This window comes from Gavia stellata, chromosome 1 (genome assembly GCF_030936135.1).
Source record: "Gavia stellata isolate bGavSte3 chromosome 1, bGavSte3.hap2, whole genome shotgun sequence".
Classification (NCBI taxonomy): Eukaryota; Metazoa; Chordata; class Aves; order Gaviiformes; family Gaviidae; genus Gavia; species Gavia stellata.
Window position 1 is genome coordinate 7,896,539 of NC_082594.1, and position 23,612 is coordinate 7,920,150.

General features: G+C 37.3%; 1 protein-coding gene across 7 annotated transcripts in view; it reads left to right on the forward strand.

Moving 5' to 3' along the window:
* Positions 1-23,612, forward strand: part of DLG2 (discs large MAGUK scaffold protein 2) — a 660,722-nt gene that overhangs the window by 328,077 nt on the left and 309,033 nt on the right. For all 7 annotated transcript variants that reach the window (XM_059823460.1, XM_059823481.1, XM_059823437.1 and 4 more), the window contains one exon: positions 5,163-5,332. In XM_059823460.1, coding sequence (XP_059679443.1) covers positions 5,163-5,332 — 170 coding nt within the window. The remainder of the gene's footprint in view (positions 1-5,162; positions 5,333-23,612) is intronic.

The window sequence follows — 23,612 nt, forward strand, 5'->3', positions numbered from 1 at the left end:
CGCTCCTCATCAGACTTGTGCTCCAGACCCCTCACCAGCTTCATTGCCCTTCTCTGGACAATCTTTCTCTGGACAAGCTTTAAGCTTTTTTGAGAAGGCAGCTAAAAAGAAATAATTTTCTTAGAAATTATCTATTATTGTTGGCCATTCTGCAATAGAAAACATGGTAACTGTATTTGTGAGAGCAGGCCTGTCCCATTAATACACTGCCAATTAGTCTGGAGGTATCTGCATGAAAACTAAGACCCATGGATTACTGCAACTTTTAGTGTCATGGCGTTGTCCCATGGAGCACAGATCATTCCCTGGTTCTTGAGTCCATAGTTGGTTCCAACTAGCTCCTTTATGGAGCTGCAAGTGGGCTAATGTGTCTTGGCAGGACAATTTGGTCTTCTGGGGCTCTTTGCTTCCATACTAGGCTGCTTTGGGTTTCTCTTCAGGGCACCGTATTGCACAGAACAAGTGAACAGAATGATCATTACCAGTTGCTGCCTCCTGTATTTCTAAGCGCCTAAGGATTGTACTTGTCTTGTTTACTTACAACTTGACTGAAGCAATTATCATCTTTTCAAGGATGTCTGCACATCTTCTTGAAAACAGTAAACATGAAACTCAGATGAAGGTAGTCAGGTTTGGAACAAACTTGGAATAAGCCCTTAAAGAATAGTATTTTTCCTTAATTAATCCAACCCCTTATTTGCTTTGAACATGGCAACAACTACTGGTAAACATCTGTGTCCCTGACCTTCCCCCTTAACAGCAAAACCTCTCTCATATTTCTTATATCAGTTGTCACTGTCTTGGCATGATTACAGCATGTGTTCTGTATTTTGCAATCCAGGATACTTCATATCTGAATTATTCTGTAAAAGTCTTGTAGAATATATCAATTTTGTTGAAGTATTTAGATGAGCCAGAGAACCATGGGAAGAGCTGCCTAACTCATTTTACCTCGGCTGTTACCTGCGTGGATGATTCTACGGTCTTGAATAAATTTGAATACAGGCATAATGCTAAGTCCCCATTTAGGTATTTTGGCTAAAATAGAAATAGGATTACTTATACCTCAAAAATTAATCAGAGACTTACTTACATGCTGTGCTGAACTGAGATACGAAGTCCCTCTTTTTCCAAGGAAACAATAGCATGAACATTGCTTTTAGGCTTATGTTCTTTTAAAATATGGTTAGAACATATTTTCATTCTTTTTTTTTTTTTTCATCACCGCACATGCATTTTCCAAAATACTTCTAATCACATGTTGCTTTTCATTGAAACATGAGTAAATTTAGTCAAGAACTGTGAGAACCAGTATCATCAGCAGATGCTGAGATTATATTGTTAAATCTTAGCAATTAAAGTTCTACATCTTAAGAATAATTTTTAAGAGTTCTTTTTTGTATAGAATTAAAGTAGAATTTCTTCTAGTTTCTTAATTTTTGCATAAGTCATTAGCCATAGCTTAGAATACAACTTCCTTTTCTGCTTTCTCTCTCATTAGAACTTTTTACAATTCATTAAAAATTTTTACAATTTTTTGCAATGTTAAAAAAAACCTGTATGAATAGACCCTACTCAAAGAAGTAGATGGCGTTAAGGTTTACAAGTAGAATGGTAATAATTTGCAAGTGCTGAGACTGTTAGATAAATGCTTCAATATTAAAAAAATACATTTATGGTATCTTGTGGAAACAAAGAAAGTTTTCTTGGAACAATTTTCCTCCTGCCTGCATTTTTTTGTGTTGAATTATTGTAGGTATTGGTGAAACTATAGGGATCTCTGTTGTTGGATTTGTTGTGGATTACTATCTTGGATTATGAGGCAGATCTTCTCCTTGGCACAGGTCTGAAACTGTGCCTGAAACTAACTTCTGCGTATAGCGTGTACCCACCTACAGGCCTTAGGAATATTTTGAGGTGAATGGCGAAAGGAGTCTATGTACCAACTGGAAGACACTTTTGCCATATAGTTGTCACACGAATATCTCAGTGAAGCCAGGAAAATACATTGGAGAGCTGTTTGTAAGGGCAAAATAGTTTTGCCCCTAAGTGGTGAGACCATACACTTGATCATCTGAAAGAATTTTCTTAAACTGGATTTACTGACTTTTTTTGCTATTATTATTTTAGGTTTATATTGTTGTGGCATTTATAGGTCACTAAAAGAGCAGAGTTCTTACAGAGTAGGAACTGTACTGTAAAATTTTAAATAGAATGAAAAAGTATCCCAAGCCTGCTGTCACAGACATCTGTCTTTAGATAATAACAACTATGCCAAGTATTGGCCCTGAAAACCTTCTGCATAGGTTTAAGGGGAAAAATATGACAACACAGTCTGTGTGTTGAGATGTTGCTTCAGCTTTCTTGTTTTATTCTCTTCTCTGAAATTCTCTTATTTTTTAATGAATAATGGTTTGATTTTATCTTCCAAGTGCCCTATATTTATAAATTAAAAAAATATTCTGGACTTTCTAGATTAATAATAATAAAAGAATCATTTAGCCATTATGGTTAAGGTTAGAGTCATCTCACCAGCTTCTGTCGTTTATTTCATTGCACCATGGACCTGCTGTGTTAGAGGTCTGAATATTCTCAAAGAATGTTTGTAGACCTCTGAGATCATTGTGCTCTGTTGGTCAGCATGGGTCAGCATGTCGTCCAAAAAATTGTGCTAAAGCCCGAAGAACTCTATAGGCACATATATACGTGCACGCTTTTATGCATGTGCACGTATGTTCTTGAATATTGTATTTCTTTTATTTATGAAAACTAAAAAACTCATCTCTCTGTGAGGGAGGAAAAAAACCCTACAGGTTTGGGAGGGTATGGCTGGATACCTATCACTGGATGTGTTCGTCATAGCAGACTGGATAGGATAATTGTTGTCCTGCTACATCTGCACTGACAAAGTTTGTATTTGTATGCAAACAAAATACTTCGTAAGAAAGTATTTCTATCACTGGATCAGCTTTGTATTCTCTCACTTTTATATTCTTCCTATGCTGGCAGTATTAATCTGTGTATGTTTTATTAAAGATAGTCTTACTGTTTTAAAGTAGGTAACTCTACAAGGCCAAATTTTAGACACTAAGGTGAGATTTCTGTCAGAGTGTAAATGACCTTTTCTAAAGGGTCTTGCTTTTTCAGTAAATGGAGGTGTGTGGCTTACTGATTTTGGCAAGTTAATTCCATGTTGTTTATTGACTTTCTCCAGAAGACATGCTTTTTCCCTTAACAGAAGGCATGACTAGACCCTTTATGAGCAGTTTTAGGTAGATAGGGTTATCTAGTAATACCAATATTTATCAATGCAGGACACAGAGTGTATGAAAACAAAATAAATTTAATCCTCCTTTTTAGTGTTTTTATAATCTTTTCCCAACCTTTCATCTTCAATACCTTCCAATGGTTAGGATCCTATAGTTTGTTCATTAAGCATGGTATAGCCAATTGTATTTCAGATATGACAACAATAAAAGTCATAAATTTGACAAGAATTGGATATATAGGGATATTAATAGAAAGACTACCAGCTTAGACATAATTACCATCTTTCTGAGTGGGAAGAAGTAGCAGGATGTATTCATGATTTATTTAAAAGAATAAAGCAGTTTAGATTAGAGCACTTATTAATTTGACAGCCAAACCACACAACTAAACATTTGGAAAATTAATACTTCTGGCATTGAAGGAAAGCAGTAAACCCAACCATTGAATGAAAACTGGGAACTTTGAAATACAGGACTTTTTATCAGAAGGGAAGCATCAATTTTGTGACCTTTCCGAGTTTGACCGGTTGTCAGATAAAGGTTGCTATTAACATTTTCCCCTGTAAATGTTCTTCCAAAAGGCTGGCAACACAGAAAGTCTTTGGTTTCAAATAGTTGTGGTCTTTTTGTTGTTTTGGTTTTTAAACAAAAACAGCAGCACAAGAATATAGCAAAAATCCATCCTAAATCCTCAGAGTTCAGACAAACTTTTGGTAAAGCTTCATTCTCTCTTCCTGCACTAAGACTCCTGAGCAATATCCAGCTCAAGTGTTCTTTCGCTATAAAGAGTAACATTTGATGGTTGATCTTTATGTATAGAAACATAGCGGAAATGGGACTATTTTTAGCAACTCATATTTTCTTCGCTGATTGTCCTTTCAGACATGCAGAAGAACACATTCATTTACATATGCCTTTTTCTTCTGTACCCAAAATACTTAGAGGAATCTCATAATAAATGTACTTCACATAAGAACAATAGAGTCTCAATTAATCTAGTTCTTTGGAATCTGCTCTTCTCACTTACCTTCATTCACAAAGAAAGGATGGTCCAGTAGTTAAGTCATTAGCTTGCTGCTTTGGAGATGGGTTTTAGTGTTCTCAAGGGGTAGATTTGCTTTCCAGCTTGGACAAATCTGTCAGATAAGGAGAATCTAACCTCCATCTAACCAGGACATTTTAAGAGTGAATGTATTAGCTCATCCTCAGATAATGTAGTAAATGCTCAAAGTAAGAATATGAGGGAATTTTATTAATATTCTGTGAAAAATAGATGCTATTACCACACAGCAGATCTTGGAGCCTACAGTCAGTGGTGAAAACAAAAACAATGAAATTTACTCAAATTATTTAGCATGAAACATTCTCTTTTAAATTGTCTGCTTTTTGTAGGACAGCATTTTTACTTTGACAACTTAGAATTCTTTGGCTCTGATGAAGAAATATGAGAGATTTAAGGAGGTATTTGAACGATTATTGGTCTCTCTGTATTAAATTGAATCAACTGATGTCCTTAAGAGCAACTGTAGTAGTAATAGCAGGCAGCATGAATGTTGTAACTCAATTATATTGTTTAGTAAAAAGGGTTTTAATGAAGTCTGTAAAGACAAGTTGTTTATTCTATCGCTCTAGTGGATCCAACCCCAATTTATGAAGGAGGATGGTAGGTGTAGGTGATTAGGTAGACTTTAGTTTGAATCAGGTATGTCTTGTGGAGGGACTAAGTGTTCTGTTTCTGTCTCATTGCTGATGAAGCATATAGCATTCAGTCTGTCATCTGGCAGACTTCCCAATGAAGTGTTCTTCATTTTACAGCACTACTGACAAAACTCTGTTCGGTCCAAAATAACAGCTGAAGCATTTAGTATCTATGGTTCTTTGTTTTTCTTGTAGGGTCAACGATTGCATCTTGCGAGTGAATGAGGTTGATGTGTCAGAAGTCTCACACAGCAAAGCCGTGGAGGCCCTAAAAGAGGCTGGTTCCATAGTACGATTGTACGTTCGTCGAAGGAGACCTATTCTGGAGACCGTGGTAGAAATCAAGTTGTTCAAAGGACCTAAAGGTAAATACAAAAGTGAAAATACATCCATTTTAAACTTGATGCTTAACCTCTTTTGTAGCTCAAATGGCATCTGACTTTGTTGTTTTGTTAACTAGTTGACCTGTCAAATACTGAAATGCAGTTAATTTAGGCTGGTAGAACTTGAATTCATGGTTGCATGTCTCTTCCTGAAACTTAAAGGAATTCAAGGAGTTATGGTTTGTTTCATTTGCTGTTTACTGTAGAGATGGCTCATTACTTCCCAAAGAAACACCAGATGTGGGGACATTATGCTTTACATTGGCAGCACATATACTGGTGCTGTTGAATACCGAGTTTCTGAATTCTCCCTTTTTTCAGAAGGCTTTATGACTATCCAGCTTATCCTTTCTACTTCCATGTTGATGGTTTCTTCTACAGTTATCTTTGGAACAAGAAGACAAGAATACTAACTTACCCAGATACATAGAAGAATTTAATTTTATCTTTCAATAAAATTACATGGAAGTCTAGCATGAAACCTACACTAGTCTAAATCAGCTTTATCACTTCCAGCAGAAACTTCTGGTTACAGAAAAAAAACCCAAGTTCCTTTCTAGAAGCATTAGTACGAATTATGGATATTATATTTTCACCTTTCTTTTTGCAAAACATTTTTATTTGCAGAAGTGCTATCTTTAACAAATTTCATTTTATTGTTTTTCCTGCCTGAAATTTCCCTCTGGCAACTGTATTTTTCTTCATAGTTAATTTCTGGCCGAAGAAAATGGACATTTTCACAGCACATGAGACTAGAATGAACAGCAGTAGATTTTGGATCCATAATAATTACTTCATGAGCAAGTCTTTAATTAATGGTATATACATGAAATGAAGAAATTTGCATGTCTTTTAATATATGCCATGCACATGAGATTATTCTACCTGTTTCATCTACAGCGAATAACCTGTAGCTTTTCAGTGCTTTCCCTTGTATCTCATTTCATGTGAATATTACAGTATGTTTTCACATAGTTTTTTTATACCAATAATGGAGTATATTTGTTTCTAATACACTTTGAATTGTTGAGATTGTCCACTCATAGTAAGTTTCAATATTGCACTATACTTCTCCTGTGTATATCATGGTTCTTTGACACAGCAGTATATTCATCATCCTCTACTCTTGACAAACAGTAAGATACATTTAAACATGCATCTGAGGGTAAAGCCCCAAAAGTCTGGATTCTTGTGGTCAATTACAATGCTAAATTGACTTTCTAATAGAAGAGCATCTCTAATGAGATTTTGTAAGTGTGTGAACTCAGAATAGCAGTGCAGACAGCAGTGTTTTTAAAGCCTTGGAATTAAACTAAGTGTGTGATATGATAGTCATTTTGAGTAACCTAAGGCTGAAGAAACTAAAATTAACATATTCTTTCAGGTTGTGATGAAACAGTAAAAATTATTCGCCATGACCAATTTCTTGTCGCAATGTGGAAATGGACAAGAGAGGGAATTATTATCTAATAATATTTTCGCTTCGCTTTTGTTTTGATTGTATGCCTGAAACTATTTATTTTACATTTATTTTCATAAAAGATAGTGGATACCAAAAAGGTAGCTTTTATGACAAGCTAAAGAACCTTTGTTGCTTGGTGCTTCAGACATCAATTTCGTAGCTATATTCTTATATGAAGTTTACCACAGATATGTGCTATAAATATGAATTTTATTGTTAAGCTGAGTATCTTTTTTAATTTTTCACTTCAATATTATAGAAATAAGTTATCTGGAAACTTGGATGAAAAAAAAAGTAGATGGGCTAGTTCTTTGCAAAAGCCAGGTTTTTTACCTTTATAATTTAGGCAGAAAGGAAGCATACCCTTGTATGCTTTCTATATTCCACAGGTCAAAAAAGCAGAATGAAGGAAGTAGGTTATAGATTGGTTGGAAATCTTATCAATACTAATTAGAATATCTGTAGCAGTTTTCTTTTGAATTTTTCAAAATCTTCCATGAAAAACTATCTGTTGAGAGGCATCAAACTCATGGCAGAAGTTGAGAATAAAACCTGTGAATCTTGGCTGTAGCTTTCAGTGCTAGTCACTCGTGTGATGCCTCATATTTCAGGTGATTTATCTGTGAACTGCTCTTTCACACCATTACTATCAAGTGCAACAACTTAGTATTTATATACACAGTGCTTCTTACTTCTCAGAGTGAAATTGGGGTGTTTTGGTGTCCAGAGCAGGACCTGAAAATCAGCATGGTAGTTCCCACACCATTCCTTCTTTCCTACTCACAAAGTGAATAAAAGAAGGGAATCTGTTTTTTAGACAAGAAGGCTGTTCCATGCTAAACTTGGAGTAGCAAATATCTTTTCAAATGCTTCTTTTCCTGTCTGTCTCTGTCAGTATATAACTCAGTATATACTGAGTTAATTCCTCACTGTGTTGAGCATTTACCACATGAAAGCAAATCTTGGCTTCCATAATACCACAGAAACTCAGAGATCACTATCTTGCCTGTGTATTTGTAGTACATCATGTCTTTCAGCACTTGAAGGTGATAAAGAAGGACATTTGCAAAGTTCATTATATAAATATTCTTTTAGTTTTGTCTGAGGTATTCAGGATGAGGGCTTTTACAAGCTATGAGTCTGTAAAGGTTAGATTTTTTTTTAAATGGATGTTCATTTTTCTAGCTAGTAACCACCATATAAAAGACGTAGGTTAATTTTGCAAATCTATTTTGGGCGCAAGAAGTAAGATATGCATCGTGTAGCAATGGCTTTGGGCATATGGCAGGGGAAGGGTCATGGTAGTGTGCTGCCAAGTGGTCCCTTTTGGCTGCAGATCTCCATGCAATTGCTCCTGCTGCTTTACAAAAAAACTATCCTAGCTTCATATCTGCTAAAAGGCCAGGTAACCCTTCAACTTGACTTTTTGGGAAAAGAGGTGAACAGAGACACAAATGAATTGCATAATAGAAAATCAAGGTTTCAAACAGAACTGCGGCTGTGTAGGTATTTGAAGCTGTGCATTAACCAGTTTGCCACACCTGATTGATAGTATTGGCTGATGTCTAGCGCCTGTGTCTCGAAGGTCATTGCTAACTGGGATCATTGCAGGATCTTCCTCTCTTTCACGTGCTCGGGAGATTGTCTTTTGTATGCCTCTCGTATGGCTTTTCATTCAGACATACAGTATCAGTGAGTCCCTGTTCAGCTTTGCGTAGCATTTAGTAGTAAACAGTAGGTGGTTTATTTCAGTCATTCCCAGGACACCACAGGTTTTAGCAGCCAGCATCTTTGCAGTAGCTGAGGGCTGTAACAGAGGAAGGATATACCATGGAGCTTTCTTATTGAAAACCAATAGGATTTAGACACTCCGGAAAATCCTGTCCTTAAGTAATATGCTTTTCTTGCTCTGTATTGAAACATAACAAGACTAACAGTAATGAGAATGGATTGCGTACACTGCAGTATTTGTTCCTGGAGGACAAACATGCAGACATTCAAAACAAAGCAATTTAATTTGGCTTTCTAATATAACTTGTGTATTAGTTTCCTATAAGACCCCGCAAAGAACTGTGTATGAGCAGTGAATTACGAACTTTAGTCACTATCCAGAGATTACGGCGCTCAAACCCATTCGATTGCATTTGACTGGAGGATTTTAAACCAAAGGAATTTCACTGGCCTCTGGGATTTTCATGCTGTCCTATCACACTGCAAATCTACTTTGTACTGCAACTAGAAGTATTGAGTAGTATGTTTGATGTGAGACTAGTTATAGAAATCAAACTTGATTATTTAAATTTCATTTTTTAAAGAATCAGCCAGAAAAACTGATTTCTACCATTGTAGAAAATCTCTGGCAGTCAGAAACTTAGTTAAATGCAGAGGTTGTGTGATATTTTACCTACCAATACTTGACTGATAACTTAAGCTCTGATATTATATACCAGAAGAAAAAAAAAAAGGCAGAAAATAATGATTCCAGTAACTACAGCACTGTTGGATCACATAATAAACTTCTGACCTCAAGTCTATAGGAAATGTGACATCTTAAAAGACAACACAGCTGCAGAAATGAAGCTTAGGGAGTTTAGGGTGTGTGAAGCAGCACAGCTGAGTACCAGGAAACTTGAGAGGAAAAATGGCAGACTTAAAAACACCCAAAAAAGGAACAATATAAAGGATAGCTGATTCTGCCATCTGGATATTCTGGTGGCTTGAGTATAAAATCAGAGAGAAACAGCATTAATTTCCCCCACCCTTTATGAGAATTCAATAGTAACTACCTTACAGTCTTTGAACTGCATCGGAATCTTGCACTGATGGCTAGAGCTGCCCTTTTGTTCACTGTATTTTAGATGGAAAGGCTCTTCTGTGGTCTGTAAGCATGCTTTTTTCTCATTCCTGGTGAGTTCATCCAGTGATACACTCTGATCAGGTTCAGCCCAGCCAGATAAAAAAGATATCTGGGGGCACTTATTCCTCTGCTCTTTCCTGCTCTCAGAATTAGAGCCATATCAGGACTTTTCATTTAATCCATTTTGAGTGTTATTATGTTTTGGGGCTCTAAATCAGAAATTAATGCATCTGTTAAGCACTGTTCAGCCCAATTCTGTATCTCTCCCTGGATGGCTATCCTCCTTATCTTAATTTTCTTCTTAGTCAGCAGACTAAGCTCCTAAACTAGGCAACTCAATAGAATACTCAAAAATAAGATGGGATGAATACAAAGGGCCTAATACCCATCTATTTTTTTGAATTATGTATATCCATTTAAATGTTAGATGAAGTCATTGGGCATAACCAATTCCAGAGTTTCCATTTCATTGTTTTCTGTGCTGGCCTGAAGCGACTATGCAGCACGTGATAGATTTCCTTTTCACATAACTATTTGTTTTATTCTTGAGGACACTGAACAAAGTCACTGGGTAGTAACGAAGCTTTCTTACTATACTAAGAAAAGAATCAGTAAGTTTTAAGTAGTATATTTTTTAACCCATTGATTAGTTATGGAAGTTTCTTGAGAAGATGCAGAGATTTTCACAATCAATATAAGGTATGATTTCACTGTAGATTTACCTTGAATTGTTACTGAAATGCTCTCTACTCCATTCCTCTCTATAGTTTCATAGAAATCCATACTTCTGTTTCATAGAAGTTAACATATTTTAGTTTGGATTGATGGCATTATTTGAAAAAACTTGTGTTCTGTTTCATAGACAGCATCCCAGCTTGCAGTGACAACTGAAATAGTCAAAAAAGTACAGTAGAATTATGTGTATTTTAAAATGTCTGCTAAAAAAAAGTGTTCACTTCAGAACAGCAGAATAGAGGGGTTTTTTTAATTTTTACAAGTGCTGCTCCCAGTAAGGAAAGGAGAAAACTTATTTTTATCTACTAAAGCAAAGCCAAAGGTTAGCTTTTTATCTCAGGTAATAACTACAGCACTTAAAAAGAAAGAAGGAGCTTTTGCAAACAAAGAATCCCAATTATTTCTTTCCCAATTTCAGAGAACACTGAGAGCTTTCAGATCTTGCTGTTTGATAACTGATTGAAAGTTCTTACTTCAGACTGATGACAATACATATTTTTTTATTAGTATAGCTATCATTTACTACTATACTGGCCTATTTTCTCTAATTTAAGGGACATTAAATACTGCATAGCAAACTTCAGCATTTGGGGAGAGGAGGGTTAATGACAAGTTAGGCAGATTTTTTTTTAATATATGGTCACTTGAAACATTCAAAACATTTTTTATTTCATGCTAAGAAATGTTTTCATAGTTCCAAAGTGTTTGCAACAAAATTGTTTTTTCACAGTTTGAACAGAACCTTAAACCTTTTCTTATGGTCTTTTAAGAATTTCAGTCTTATGATCTCATCAGCTGTGAATTTACTTCTGTTTTTCACTGTTCTCCTCCTTCTGTACTGTGAGCTTTTTTGTGAATCCTGATCTAAAACAGAGCAAAATGGGGCAACTTAAAAAAGAGCTGTAGAAAAATGAGGAAGTAGGCAAACTTTCCCAAACCTAGATTTAACAAACTAGTTAGGTTTTCAACTCTTAATTTAAGAAGTGCTTCACTTCATATTACTGTAACACACTATCACTTACTACAGGTATAAATAGAAAACCACCACAACTGAAACTAAAAAACCATTTTTTGTGAAATGTCCTTGCTTGAAGGGACTCCCATTTCACACAATTAGCAGAAAGTGCTCTGTCAAGCACTAATACACAATTTCCCAATTTTAAGATAGTGATTCAAAACCATCATTTATATGTTAACATCACTAAGGCATGACTTCCCTGCAGGTTAGTATTGTCTAATGTAAGAATATGTGAGTATATGCATAGTTTATCGCATGAAAAACATATTCTCTTGAAACTCATTAAATTAGAAAGCTCTGTGATAATGCTATAAAAGCCTTTCCTGTTTTTCAAAAATATTTTGACATATTGGTGTTGCCAATGCCTAATGGAGAAAAAGTGGTAGGCTATATCTGCAGCTTCATATTTCACAGACTGAGGGTCCGGTTCTTTAATTTAAGTGACGATATCTGCATACAACTGCTATTATCATATTCTGCTTTATGGCACGAATAAAATATTAAATATATTATCTACCTTTGGTCACTACAGACTTGCAATCTCATTTGTATAAATTACCACATAGGAAATATTTCTTAAAAACCATTCATTCTGTAGAGTGGTTCCTTCCGTTCCTGAAGAATAGTAGTGCTTATTTATTGTAATCTCACATAATAATAGTTATTGTTATTAGAGTGGCACTTCAGTTCTAGTATTTCAGGCTTTGGCTACCATCTTTTTGTCTTTAATGGAGAAAGAAAGTAAATCTGTCATGTTTTTTGTTACAAATGCAGTTAAATAGCAGGAGATGGTGATATCAAATTGTTGTCACATCAGACCAAATTCAACCATCTTTGGAGCTGAGTAGTCAATCAATAAAGTAATGATTTTTCAGATCAACAAGGATAATTTCAAACGGAATTCAAAAGCCATCTATCTGGTTAGTTGTCTCACCTAAAACTAGAGCTATCCTGTGAACTGCAGGATATCACTTGCTTGAAGTCTTATATTTTCGTGATAATTCTGACTTCCTTCTTTTGTGTTTCACTGTCATTTTCCATTAGCAATAAAGGAATAAACAAAATTACTTGGAAGACTGTGCAGCAATTTCATACACATGTATTTTGTTTGTTTGGTTTTGTTAATCCCTCGAAACCATTCAGTTCTTAAGAACTCTCCAAGCAGTTCTAAGAATCCTGGGTTAATATGCAAAATGAGCATCTAATCTCATAGTAGATTTTAAGTATCGGTTTCCAGAAATCATTCACAAAGCATGAGGTTTCTACTGAAATGAACAGTACTTTCTGCAACTCCATCATGCTATTTCTGAAGTGGTGCAGTAGCAATTTCAAAGTGTCGTGCTGTATTTTAATAGCCAATTGAGATGGCTATAAAAATCCAGCACTGCGCATTAAGATCATTACTAAATTGCTTCAGCAATACTTACTGATGAGGCAGCATCAGCAGAACACGATTCATCTTAATGAACTGTGGCTGCAATAGAGCAAAAGCAGCAGCACAGGGAAAGAAAGACATGCAGGTAGGCTTGGATGCCAAAAGATTTTGTTTCAAGGAAAATAAGCTTTGGCTAGCTTCCTTTTGTCTTCAGTGGAGAAAGAAAGTAGATCTGTCATCTTGTTAGAATTGCATTTAAATGGCAGAAGATGGTGGTATGAAATTGTTGTCACGTCAGACCATATTTATCCATCTTGGAGCTAAGTAGACCGTTGACATTTCAATTGACAAAATCTTCTGTGCTTGTCCTTCCTGAATTAGTTAGGAATTTGGTATTATTATCCAGTGCCTAGATAGTTTCATCAGCTCTGACTAGAGACAGCAAGTGGTGTGGTGCACCAGCGTGAGTGACCTTGTTTTTCATCATTCTCTGTCATAAGATGTCAATCCTTTTGCTGTGGTCAAAGCTACTTCTGTGGCTTTTGCTGAGAATCAAGAGCAGTTAGCATGACTTACTAGATTCCCCCTGATAACTGTTCTTGTCACCTTGGTAGGTTTAAGTCTGTAACCTCTCACTGGAAATTTGAGGGGAGGATGATGTTGCATTTTCATTTCTTTTTCCACTTCTTCTACCCATACAGAGAGAAAGGGCTTTTAATATCTGTGCTCAGCTGTTGGATAAGTAATGGATGCATCTCCAGGTTTGGCTCATATGGCTTGCTTCAGGGGGAGAATAAAGCAGACCATTTTAAAAATTCTGTGTTTGATTTATCCTGTCCTTGTGGAAATGCTTCAAAGAAAGTTGTGTACTAAATGGATTTCCCAGCTACATAATGATCTCCGGCTCACTGCTGAAAAGTTTCTTGGAACATCTTTTGTCTCGGGCTTGTATGGAAAACTGTGAGGTCTGTGCTTTGGGATGCTATTTGACACTACTGCCTTTTTCTCTGTGTCATTTTTAAAAAACACAGAATCAGAGAGTCACTATGGTTGGAAAAGACCTGTAAGATCATGAAGTCCAACCATCAACCCAACACCACCATGCCCACTAAACCATGTCCCACAATGCCACGTCCACACGTTCCTTGAACACCTCCAGGGATGGTGACTCCACCACCTCCCTGGGCAGCCTGTTCCAGTGTTTCACCACTCTCTCAGTAAAGAAGTTTTTCCTAATATCCAGCCTGAACCTCCCCTGGGGCAACTTGAGGCCGTTTCCTCTTGTCCTATCACTTGTCACTTGGGAGAAGAGACCAACACCCACCTCTCTGCAACCCCCTTTCAGGTAGTTGTAGAGAGCGATGAGGTCTCCCCTCAGCCTCCTCTTCTCCAGACTGAACAGCCCCAGTTCCCTCAGCCGCTCCTCATCAGACTTGTGCTCCAGACCCCTCACCAGCTTCGTCGCCCTTCTCTGGACACGCTCCAGCACCTCAATGTCCTTCTTGTAGCGAAGGGCCCAAAACTGAACGCAGCATTCGAGGTGTAAGACTTGTCTCCGCCACTAATTTTTTGGTCTGTGACAAGTTTTACACAAATTCCCAATGAATCTTGGGCAACTTATTTTCCACTTCTTAATTTTTCTGCTGACCAAAAGTAATGCAATTACAGTAAGTCTCATAATTTTGTCATTATAACATGCCTTTGTAGTCCTTTTTTCCTTTGGATTATAAATTTCTGGGTCAGGGAATAGTTTCATCATTTCCCTCCCCATTCTAGAGTGCTGTGTAAAAGCTAAAAGGGGCGTTACAGAAGATCCCTTTCATTATGTTTGCCATTGCCGTTTTCATCAGGCCAACATAAGAGAGGGAGGAGATGCAGCAGACAGTGTAGCAGAGCGTTAATTGTCTCATGAGTATTTCCAGATACACAGTAAATCAAAAGATGAGGAAGGACAACGCCATCATTTGCTAAACTACTAGGCTGAGTGTGGAAAGAACTCCTTCTGTAGACAGGAGACCAATATTCTGTTTCTGTTTTCTTAGTGGAGGAGTGAGAATTTTCTAGGGAGTGGCAGTTTTCTTGGCCTTTTTTCACTGCCTGTATGTTCCTTGTTTTAAATTCCTCAGGTAAGTTTTAGAGAATGATTATGCTTGATCTTTCACCACTTTAATAAATAAACAATTATATGACAGCAATTGCTGTGAGCCTGATGTGACATCCTGATGCAACAGAAGACAGATTAAGGCTATAGCGTCCTATGTGGAATACGTTTGTTGACATGACATCTGTCACTTGCAACTGAGTAGTCTGAAAATCCTTGCATTTGCTTCTTTGCAGAGCTTCATCCTTATTTGAATATAAAGCCAAATGTGCAAATTAACCAGGTGAAATTACAGAGCGCCTTTATTGTCCGGTAAATTATCTACATAGCAAATTCTGTCTTCTTGATAGTTTTTTAGATGTCCAGATCTTTCTCAAGAAATCTGCTGTCTGGAAGACAACACGCATCAGCAAAATACTGCAGTACCGTGAAAGGACCTTTAAAAGAATAAATTGTATTTAATTAGGTTTTTATAGCTCGGGGAGCTGTACCTATTCATTTTTGGTGTGTTCTTGTCTCATTTTTTCTCTATAATCCTAAGCACAGGCAGACAGTCAGTATTTTAAGTCTTCTGAGAAAGGCATTAGCGATTCTGATCGTGGTGGAGTGACAAAGCTGGGTGAAGCTTTAACGATTCAAGTGATACGGTAAATAAAATATCAGTCTGCAACCTATTTAAAAAAATATTCTAGATTGTCAATATTATTCTTTTGTTTCCACTAGCTGAAAGAAAGGAAGGAGTTACATTAAAGCATCTCTGAACATCTGAAGGGAATAGCTGCCTTAGTCAGAAGCCAGACAACAAAGTGATTAATTGCAAATGGTCATTCATTTATAGCCTAGTCCTTTCTGCAGGTCTGTCATCCTCATTTTGCTTTCAGTATTCCAAATTTTAGCTAAAATTGTAGTTATCCTTAATGAAAACAAAAGAAAGAATACAACTTCAGTTCTTTTTAGATGACAGCTAAAAGTAGTAAGCAGATCTTAACACTTGGCAAAAAGAAATTTCCCTATTGTATTTTAGCTTTAACTTACCATTTGTTATTTTAGATCCTTTGTCCAACAGCTTTGAAAAAATGCTTTTCCTTCATCAGTGAGGGTTTTTTTGGTTTGTTTCTTTAAATATTATATTAGTATTCCTAGAAATGGCGGTCTTTCTTTTGGAGTTTAGGTAGAAGAAGGTCCTTTGCCATTTGCCATGAAACAAATGGTCTGTGCATATGACCATACTTTCCAATTGTGCCATCTTAAGATATGAGACCAAGAAGTCCAGGCTCTGGGGCTCCACTGCACAAACATTCTGGTACCATATGTGTCACATCTGTGACATGTACAAAGGGCGGCTGATTTGGACATGTCGCTGAGGTTCCTACATTGCGGATGCAGTGAGATCAAGCTTCTTGCAGAAACAAAGTATAGTATTGCTGTGCCAAACACTTGTGCTCCCTCACACATAGTCAGCTGCTCTTCAACTCTTCTTTTGAGCAAGCAGGAAAGCCATGTGATTGTGAGAGTATCACTTCTTTTACTTTGCTTGCACTCATTTCAGTTTTTTTTGTTCAGAAATTCTGCCACTTGGGACAATGGCAAGGTGATATGTTTTTCTCAACATGAAGCATTTGGTGTACTTGGTAAATGAAAAAAATTCCTGTGATCTCTTCCGGGGTACATTTTGGCTGACTTTAGATGAGAAAGGCAAGGAGACAGCTTAATGCTTACGTATGTGTTTAGTGCCTCATTTCTGAGGTAAATGCTACTCTGAAAGCTTAAAAAAGCCAATTATATCCGTAGAGGGAACGTCCTGTAAAACCAGTAACACTAGCTAGTATATCCAAAGTATTCCAAGAGCACAAAGCTCTGTGTTCATTACCTGGGATGCTGGCTTCTGAATTTTGAGTAGGGATTTATATGAACAAATAAGAAGCCTGCTCTTGGATTCTTTAGAAAGAATTTGGTCCAATCATTATCTTTGATAGGAAGAAACAGTTGCAAAGCAAGATCTTAGAGCTGAATGAAATGTAAAAAAGGATACAATGAGACAAAAAGTCTTTAGGTTATGATAAAAGATATGTTGCATAAGCTAAAAGAACAATATCCTCAAGGCATGCTTGATGTATTTATTTTGGAAAGTGATATTTGCAGATAAGGACATAATAGACTTTTTTTCCCTAAACTGTGTTCTGGTTTTTTGTTTGTTTCGTTTCTTATGCAAAACAATGTGTAGGATGTCTTATGAAATTAATAGAAAGACATACTAGCCAACAAAGAGAGAGACTTGAAATGAGGAAACATAAAATTACAGCAAATAATTTAGTAACATTGTATAGTGTAGGCACATTTACATTTTATATACTGTAATTGAAAAATGAACTCAGTGTAAATGGTTGGCCAGGGGTAAATCTTATCCATAGTCTGTAGGTCTGATGTGTATCATTTCTAAATTCTAATGATTTTCAAAGGTCATAGCCAAAATTTCTGAAAGTTATTTTTAAATAATACTTTTAAATTCTATTGCAGCAAATCACATTCCCTCTGTAATGCAGTGAAAATAATTGTAGTTTAGAGATGTACTTTGTAGTTACAGAGGGATGTTGAGATGATAGGTGGTTTTGAGGCAAGATGTAAAAAATGCCTACCTTTTTGCTGGCATCAGTTTTCACAGAAAGGTCATCTGTGATAAGGTTGCTGTCATGATTAAAACCAGCAACAGAGGGACAAGACCTCAGCCTCAAATGAAGAAGGAACAGGCCTGGCAGCACTTAAAGAAGTTAGATATTTTTACACTTGCATGTCCTGATGGTCTTGATCCCAGATCACCGAAACTTAGCTGATGAAATCTGAGTGCTGACAATGGTTGAACACCTGTGTGGAGAAGGGAAAGTGAAAAACTGGAAAGGGCAAGCAGAAAACTCATTTCCACTGAAGTGAACAAGAGAAGCCAAGGGACTATAAAGCCATCAGTTTGCTTTCAGAACCCCGGAAGAATACTGGAACAAGTAGGAAATCTCTCTATGAGCACCTAGAAAAAGTTTGAAGAACAATGATTACCAGAGGATGCCATACTCCTCCTTTGCAACTCTTTTTCACATTTTTCTCAGATGACACCATGTGCTGGGAGAGTTTAACACTGAAAGTGGTCTGAAAAAACCAAAGGTGTAATTCAGCAGGGACAACTGCAAGGTGCTTTCAGCAGAAATAATCAAATAATCTACTAAATAGTACTTAACAGAAAACTGTCGGGAAAAGAATCCCGTAGAAGAGTATGTAGAACTGTTTTAGCTGTAGCATCTTGTATTTTACACATCATGCTGTGATGAAACATTCAAATACTATATTGGGATTTATAAATTGAGGTATGGTTTATAAGACATATGAGCAATCCTTTCATCCTTCACAGGTAAAGCTTTGAGCTTTCCACTTCAAGAAGGGTGTAGGCCGGTTGGGGGGACTCCAGGGGAAAGCAGTAAAAATGATCAGAGATTTAGAAAGAACTGAAGTCATTTATCTGAAATACCAAAGACTTAGAGGGGGGTTATGGGCCCCTGATAACAATCTTCTTGCCCTGCAGCACAACTTTGAAGAGTGAGTTTGCTCTGTGTGCCCCCCCAGGGAGGATGTGGAACAACATTTAATAGACAAATTATGATAAACAAGATTTGGACTGGATTTAGGACAAGTGAGGATTGTGATGTGATAGATTACCAGGTCTGTGGCATGGGAAATATCCGGGTGCGCCAGACAGCCATTTGTTAGCTGTGATGCAACTATAGTTGGTTCTGCCTCAGGTTGAGAAGATAGAGTAAATGATCCATTGAGTTTGATCCATTGAGTTTCTTCCAGCCCCAAGATTCAGTGATCATAACAAAATTTTCTCATTTCACTGCAGTATGAAGACAAACAGTAGGTGTAGGGCTATTTAAATCCTGCGCCTGCAGGAATAAAGAGTCTTCCAGACAAAAAACACAAACATTTCCTTTGCTTGTCCTCAGCAGTAATTTAGTATTTTTGGTTTCCTTCTTTTTTGCTTTAGTTGTGGCTAGGACGAATAAAACATTTTTAGAAAAGAAACTTCTCCACATGTGAAAATATTAATGAATACTAGAAGAGATCAACTGCAGTCTCAGTCTGCATTTGTTTATTCACACCCAGCTAGGATTTCTCTGGCTTTTCAACTTTTCTGTTGCTCAAGCTAGGAGTGTGCTGCTTTGGAACAATTTGGTCAGATGGGTGGCTGGTTCTTCACCAAAGGCTGTTGTCACAGCAGGTTTCAGTACTAGGCGGCTGGTCAAGACTCCTTTGCTTTGGACTGCACTAAGGCTTTTAATGCTAAGTCTTGACTTCACATAAAACACTTTTGTTCAGCTCTAGGCAGAGCTGGGTTTCTTTACACCTAAAATCAGTCTTGCAGGCTCTGGGTTCTACATTTGTGGGTCTCACTAGGATGAATCTTTTCATCCCAATAGTTGCCTGAAATTTCCAAGGGGTGGCCCAGAAGTGGTCTGGGAATAAATCAATATGTTAGTACATTCTTTCCCCAAGGGCTTCACTTTTCATTAGGAATGCTGTGTACCTCATTCCCAGAGACTGAGACCTACACCCTACCTCTGGTGTTGCAGGGAAGTTCAGGGATTGTTATTAATTGAAATAACTGATGGAAAGGCCATGTTAATACCCCTCCTAGATAGAACCCCTCAAGGGACTGATAGCAGGGTCTTGCGTTACACTATATCTCATGAAAAGCACTGATGGAAAATATCAGGGAAACTCTTACTCAGAGAAAATCTGTGGTGTAACTCAGGCTGAAACAATCACATTTAAGTGTTATATGCTGAGTCTCAACACTGGTAAGCACAAGTTCTTATAAAATCTTTCATGATCTGGGACCAGTCTGAAAAAATCTGTATTTCTGAAGGTGAATTTCAAATGTGGGTTCATATTATCTTTCTAGTTATGTATACTAGAGTACAATACCCTTAGCAAATATTTAGCATAATTTCTGAGAAGTCATAGAATCATAGAATAATTTGGGTTAGAAGGACCTTCAAAGGTCATCTAATCCAACCCCCCTGCAATGAGCAGGGACACCCTGAACTAGATCAGGTTGCTCAGAGCCCCGTCCAACCTGAGCTTGAATGTTTCCAGGGATGGGGCATCTACCACCTCTCTGGGCAACCTGTGCCAGTGTTTCACCACCCTCATCGTAAAAAAAATGTCTTCCTTATATCTAGTTGAAATCTACACTCTTTTAGTTAAAACCCATTACCCCTTGTCTCGTTGCTACAGGCCCTACTAAAACGTCTGTCTGATTTTACTCATTTTACTCTGTCAGAGTATAGGGTGCTTCTCACTGGCAAATAAAACATTTCTGTTTCACTTTCTTTCTTAGAGGATTGCAAAAAAGCATCATCAGTAAACTGAACTAAGGGACCAAAGTACAGTTTCAGGGAGACAAAACGAGTCAAAGCAAAGTGCAATGACTCATGAATCCATTTTCAGAGTGTCTTCACCTTATTACCACAGTTCAGTAAGCACCATCTCTTTTCTTTCTCTGTATCATTTATATACTTGTAAACTTTTAACATCAGGGCTCTGTAAATTGCCTTACATAAAAAAACAAGATTACTTGTAAATTTGGGTCTTGATTTCTCTCTGCATTTTTTAAAAAGGAAGTAACTGAATGGACGACAGATTATTTATGGGTTGATTGCAAATAGATAAGAGGCTACAAGATGAACTTTGATTTCATTTTGTATTTTCAAGCTTCAACATAATTGGCAGAGAGCTTTTCAAGAAAGTATTTCTGTTCAGCTTTGCAACAGGGATAAGAAGATAAATGCTAAATTCCCCTCATCAGAGGGAGGACGAACAAAAGAGACTGATGAGTCTCTCCCTGATATTTATGGTTGTTAAACAGATCCTAAACTGACAGACTGCTCCTTCTGTCTCCATTTTATTGGTGACAAATTATTAAATATTTGTCTAGAAGAGCCGTCCAACTTAGAAAGCAGTGGCCAAGCTGTACTCACTTAAAGATATATCACCTAATGTTATACAAAGCAAATAGCATTTGTTCATGAATTAGAATAGTTATCTCCTGTGTCAAGTCTGTAGGTTTCAAGAATGAATCTTGATTGGAAAAAATGGCAGGAAAAGCACAGCTTTACGTAGTACCATGACTTAAAAAATTTAACATCTCATCAAAAAGTAATAATTACTTTAAAACAGAACTTGGTGTGCACATCTACAGGAACAAATGCTTTTCATTTACGTTATTAGGAGGTGAAATAACTTGTGCTGCTGTCAGTAATTACAGTAATTTGTGCAGAAAACTACATGGGTACTTTTTGTTAATGACAGACAAACTATGATCGACTGTCAGCATAAATTTGGTTCCTACGCCTGAAACAACTGGTGTACTTTGTGCGTGGAAAGTAAACCATATTTCAGCATTTGAACATATATGTAAAAACAATAACAGATTCTTTGGATCTTCTCAGCGCAGTCATTCCAAGTTTCTGTAACTGCCTGCTTGTCTCTCGGCACTACAGAGGAACCATGACATGTTATTTATTTTTAATCTGTCCAGAAGTTACGTATCTGAATCTATGTGGCATCAGGAATTAAATAGGGTCAAGTGAAATTTAAGAGCATGAGAAGCGGGTGGAAGGAAAAAAAAAAAAAAACGGTCAAGATTTTGGCTGAATTATCTGGTGAAGAGAGGAGACTGTCAGGGAAAGGGGACTTCTCTTGGTTTTACACCAGTAAGATCAAGCTCTGCCATGTTGATCCCATTTCCAGATACTTCTCCTCAAAATGAAAACCTTAGCTGATTGATTATCGGTTACGTATTAAGGGAAAATGGCATTTTTAACAAGAGACGGAGTGAAAATAAATACAGCTTTAAGAGCATATTTATGGTAATGAGGCTAATTGCCTTAAAAACTTGTGTTAGGAAAAAAAAAGGGACAGTAGAGATAATTTGGTTTCCCATTGCTTTCAACCCATATGCACAATGTCTCTGAATTAAACATTCTCACAAGGCAGCCAAAGGTGATTATATCCAATGTTCTCAAGCCCAGTGCTTCTCTTGAAAGGGTGAGTTGAAGGTTTGATATTTGATTTTCTAACCAGGAAAGGTTCATAGTACCAGTGTATCTGCCAGAGCAAAAATTGGAGAAATACTCAATAAGCATTATTATTACACTGTTTTCTTCTGCTATGGCAATATCAGATTTGTCTTAGCTCTCAGGAGCATTACAAACCTATGATTGCTAACCTGTCTTTCTCTTTCTTAAGCTTAGGAGAGCAGTTTTATTGTTCCCTTTCCTCCCAGTAGGACTCATGTTCTAAAGGCATATTTTTACTGATTTTTTTTTCAGGTGCATTGCTAGCCTAAATAGCCATTTCTGTCTACTCACTTCAGCTACTTGCTCCTGTCCCTGCATCATTCCTTCTTGCCACATCCCCCAAGTTGAGTTTGCTGAGCAGCAGCGATAACGTTGCATTGCTCTCCATAGGAGTCACAACTCTATAATAAAGTGCCTTCTGCAAAATGGTACTGCCAGCAAAGGGGACATGTGAACCCGACACCATCCTCAGCTGCCGGCTCTTACTGCTGCCATCTCTGGAGATGCTGGTGAAGAGGCACCTGGTTTGTGATTCAGACTAATTTGTTTTGGTTTTCATGCCATTTTCAGCTTGCCAATCCATTTGGCTGGAAAAACTTTGTGGCTAATAAAAGGCAGGCAGGGGGAAAGTGTGGCCAAAGGCAGGGAGGAGAGCAGAGTTACATGTTTTGGCAGTAGTGAGGCTTTGATCAGCATATGACAATCTTAAAAACGCACTCTGCAACCCCCACCTGGCTTTCTGCTGCTAATTAGGACAACTGGCTGCTTAGAACCATGAAATCACAGAATGGTTTGGGTTGGAAGGGACCTTTAAAGATCATCTAGTCCAGCTGCCCTGCCACAGGCAGGGACAGCTTTCACTAGATCAGGTTGCTCAAAGCCCCGTCCAACCTGACCTTGATCACTTCCAGGGGTGTCTTCTTCATCTGTAGTCGTGCATGGTCCAGTTGATTTTTGCCCAAGTGAATGAAAGGGCAGGGGTGAGGATGGGATTAAAAAAATCACGCAAAAACCTCTTGCTGAGAAGAATGCTGCTAATGAAGAAAACAATAGAATGAGAAAAAAAGGGTTTCTTTAACAGTCCGTTCATATCACATTCAGCCATACAGTCACTTATGCTGTGTTTAACATTATTCCCTGCAAGATGTAAATGATCCTACCACACAGGCAGCCAGCCAGATGTTGTCTGCCCTAATCAAAAATTCTGAATTTTAGTGACTCTGGATCCGAGGACTGTTTGTCCTTGTGGGTGCACCACAAAAACATCATTCGACTGTTTTTAACATGGAATGTTTAGACTTGGTGTATCATGCGGCTTTTCCTGAAAGAGCTGAACTGCTTGCTATAATTCTTGGAGTGTCAGTATTTGTCAAAAATGAAATAATTTTCTCTTTCTTGCACTTATGCTAGTAAAATTGTGACAGTGTGATTTAATATGGTTTTTGGTGAACCTGAATCCTCATTAATGCTTTAAAAATGACCTTATTTTGAATAATTAGGAATACTGCCTTCTCTTTTCAAGACAAATTTTAAAGTATTCTTGAGAATTCCTGTCGTGCAATTAGGCCACTGCTCATTGTCTGTGCT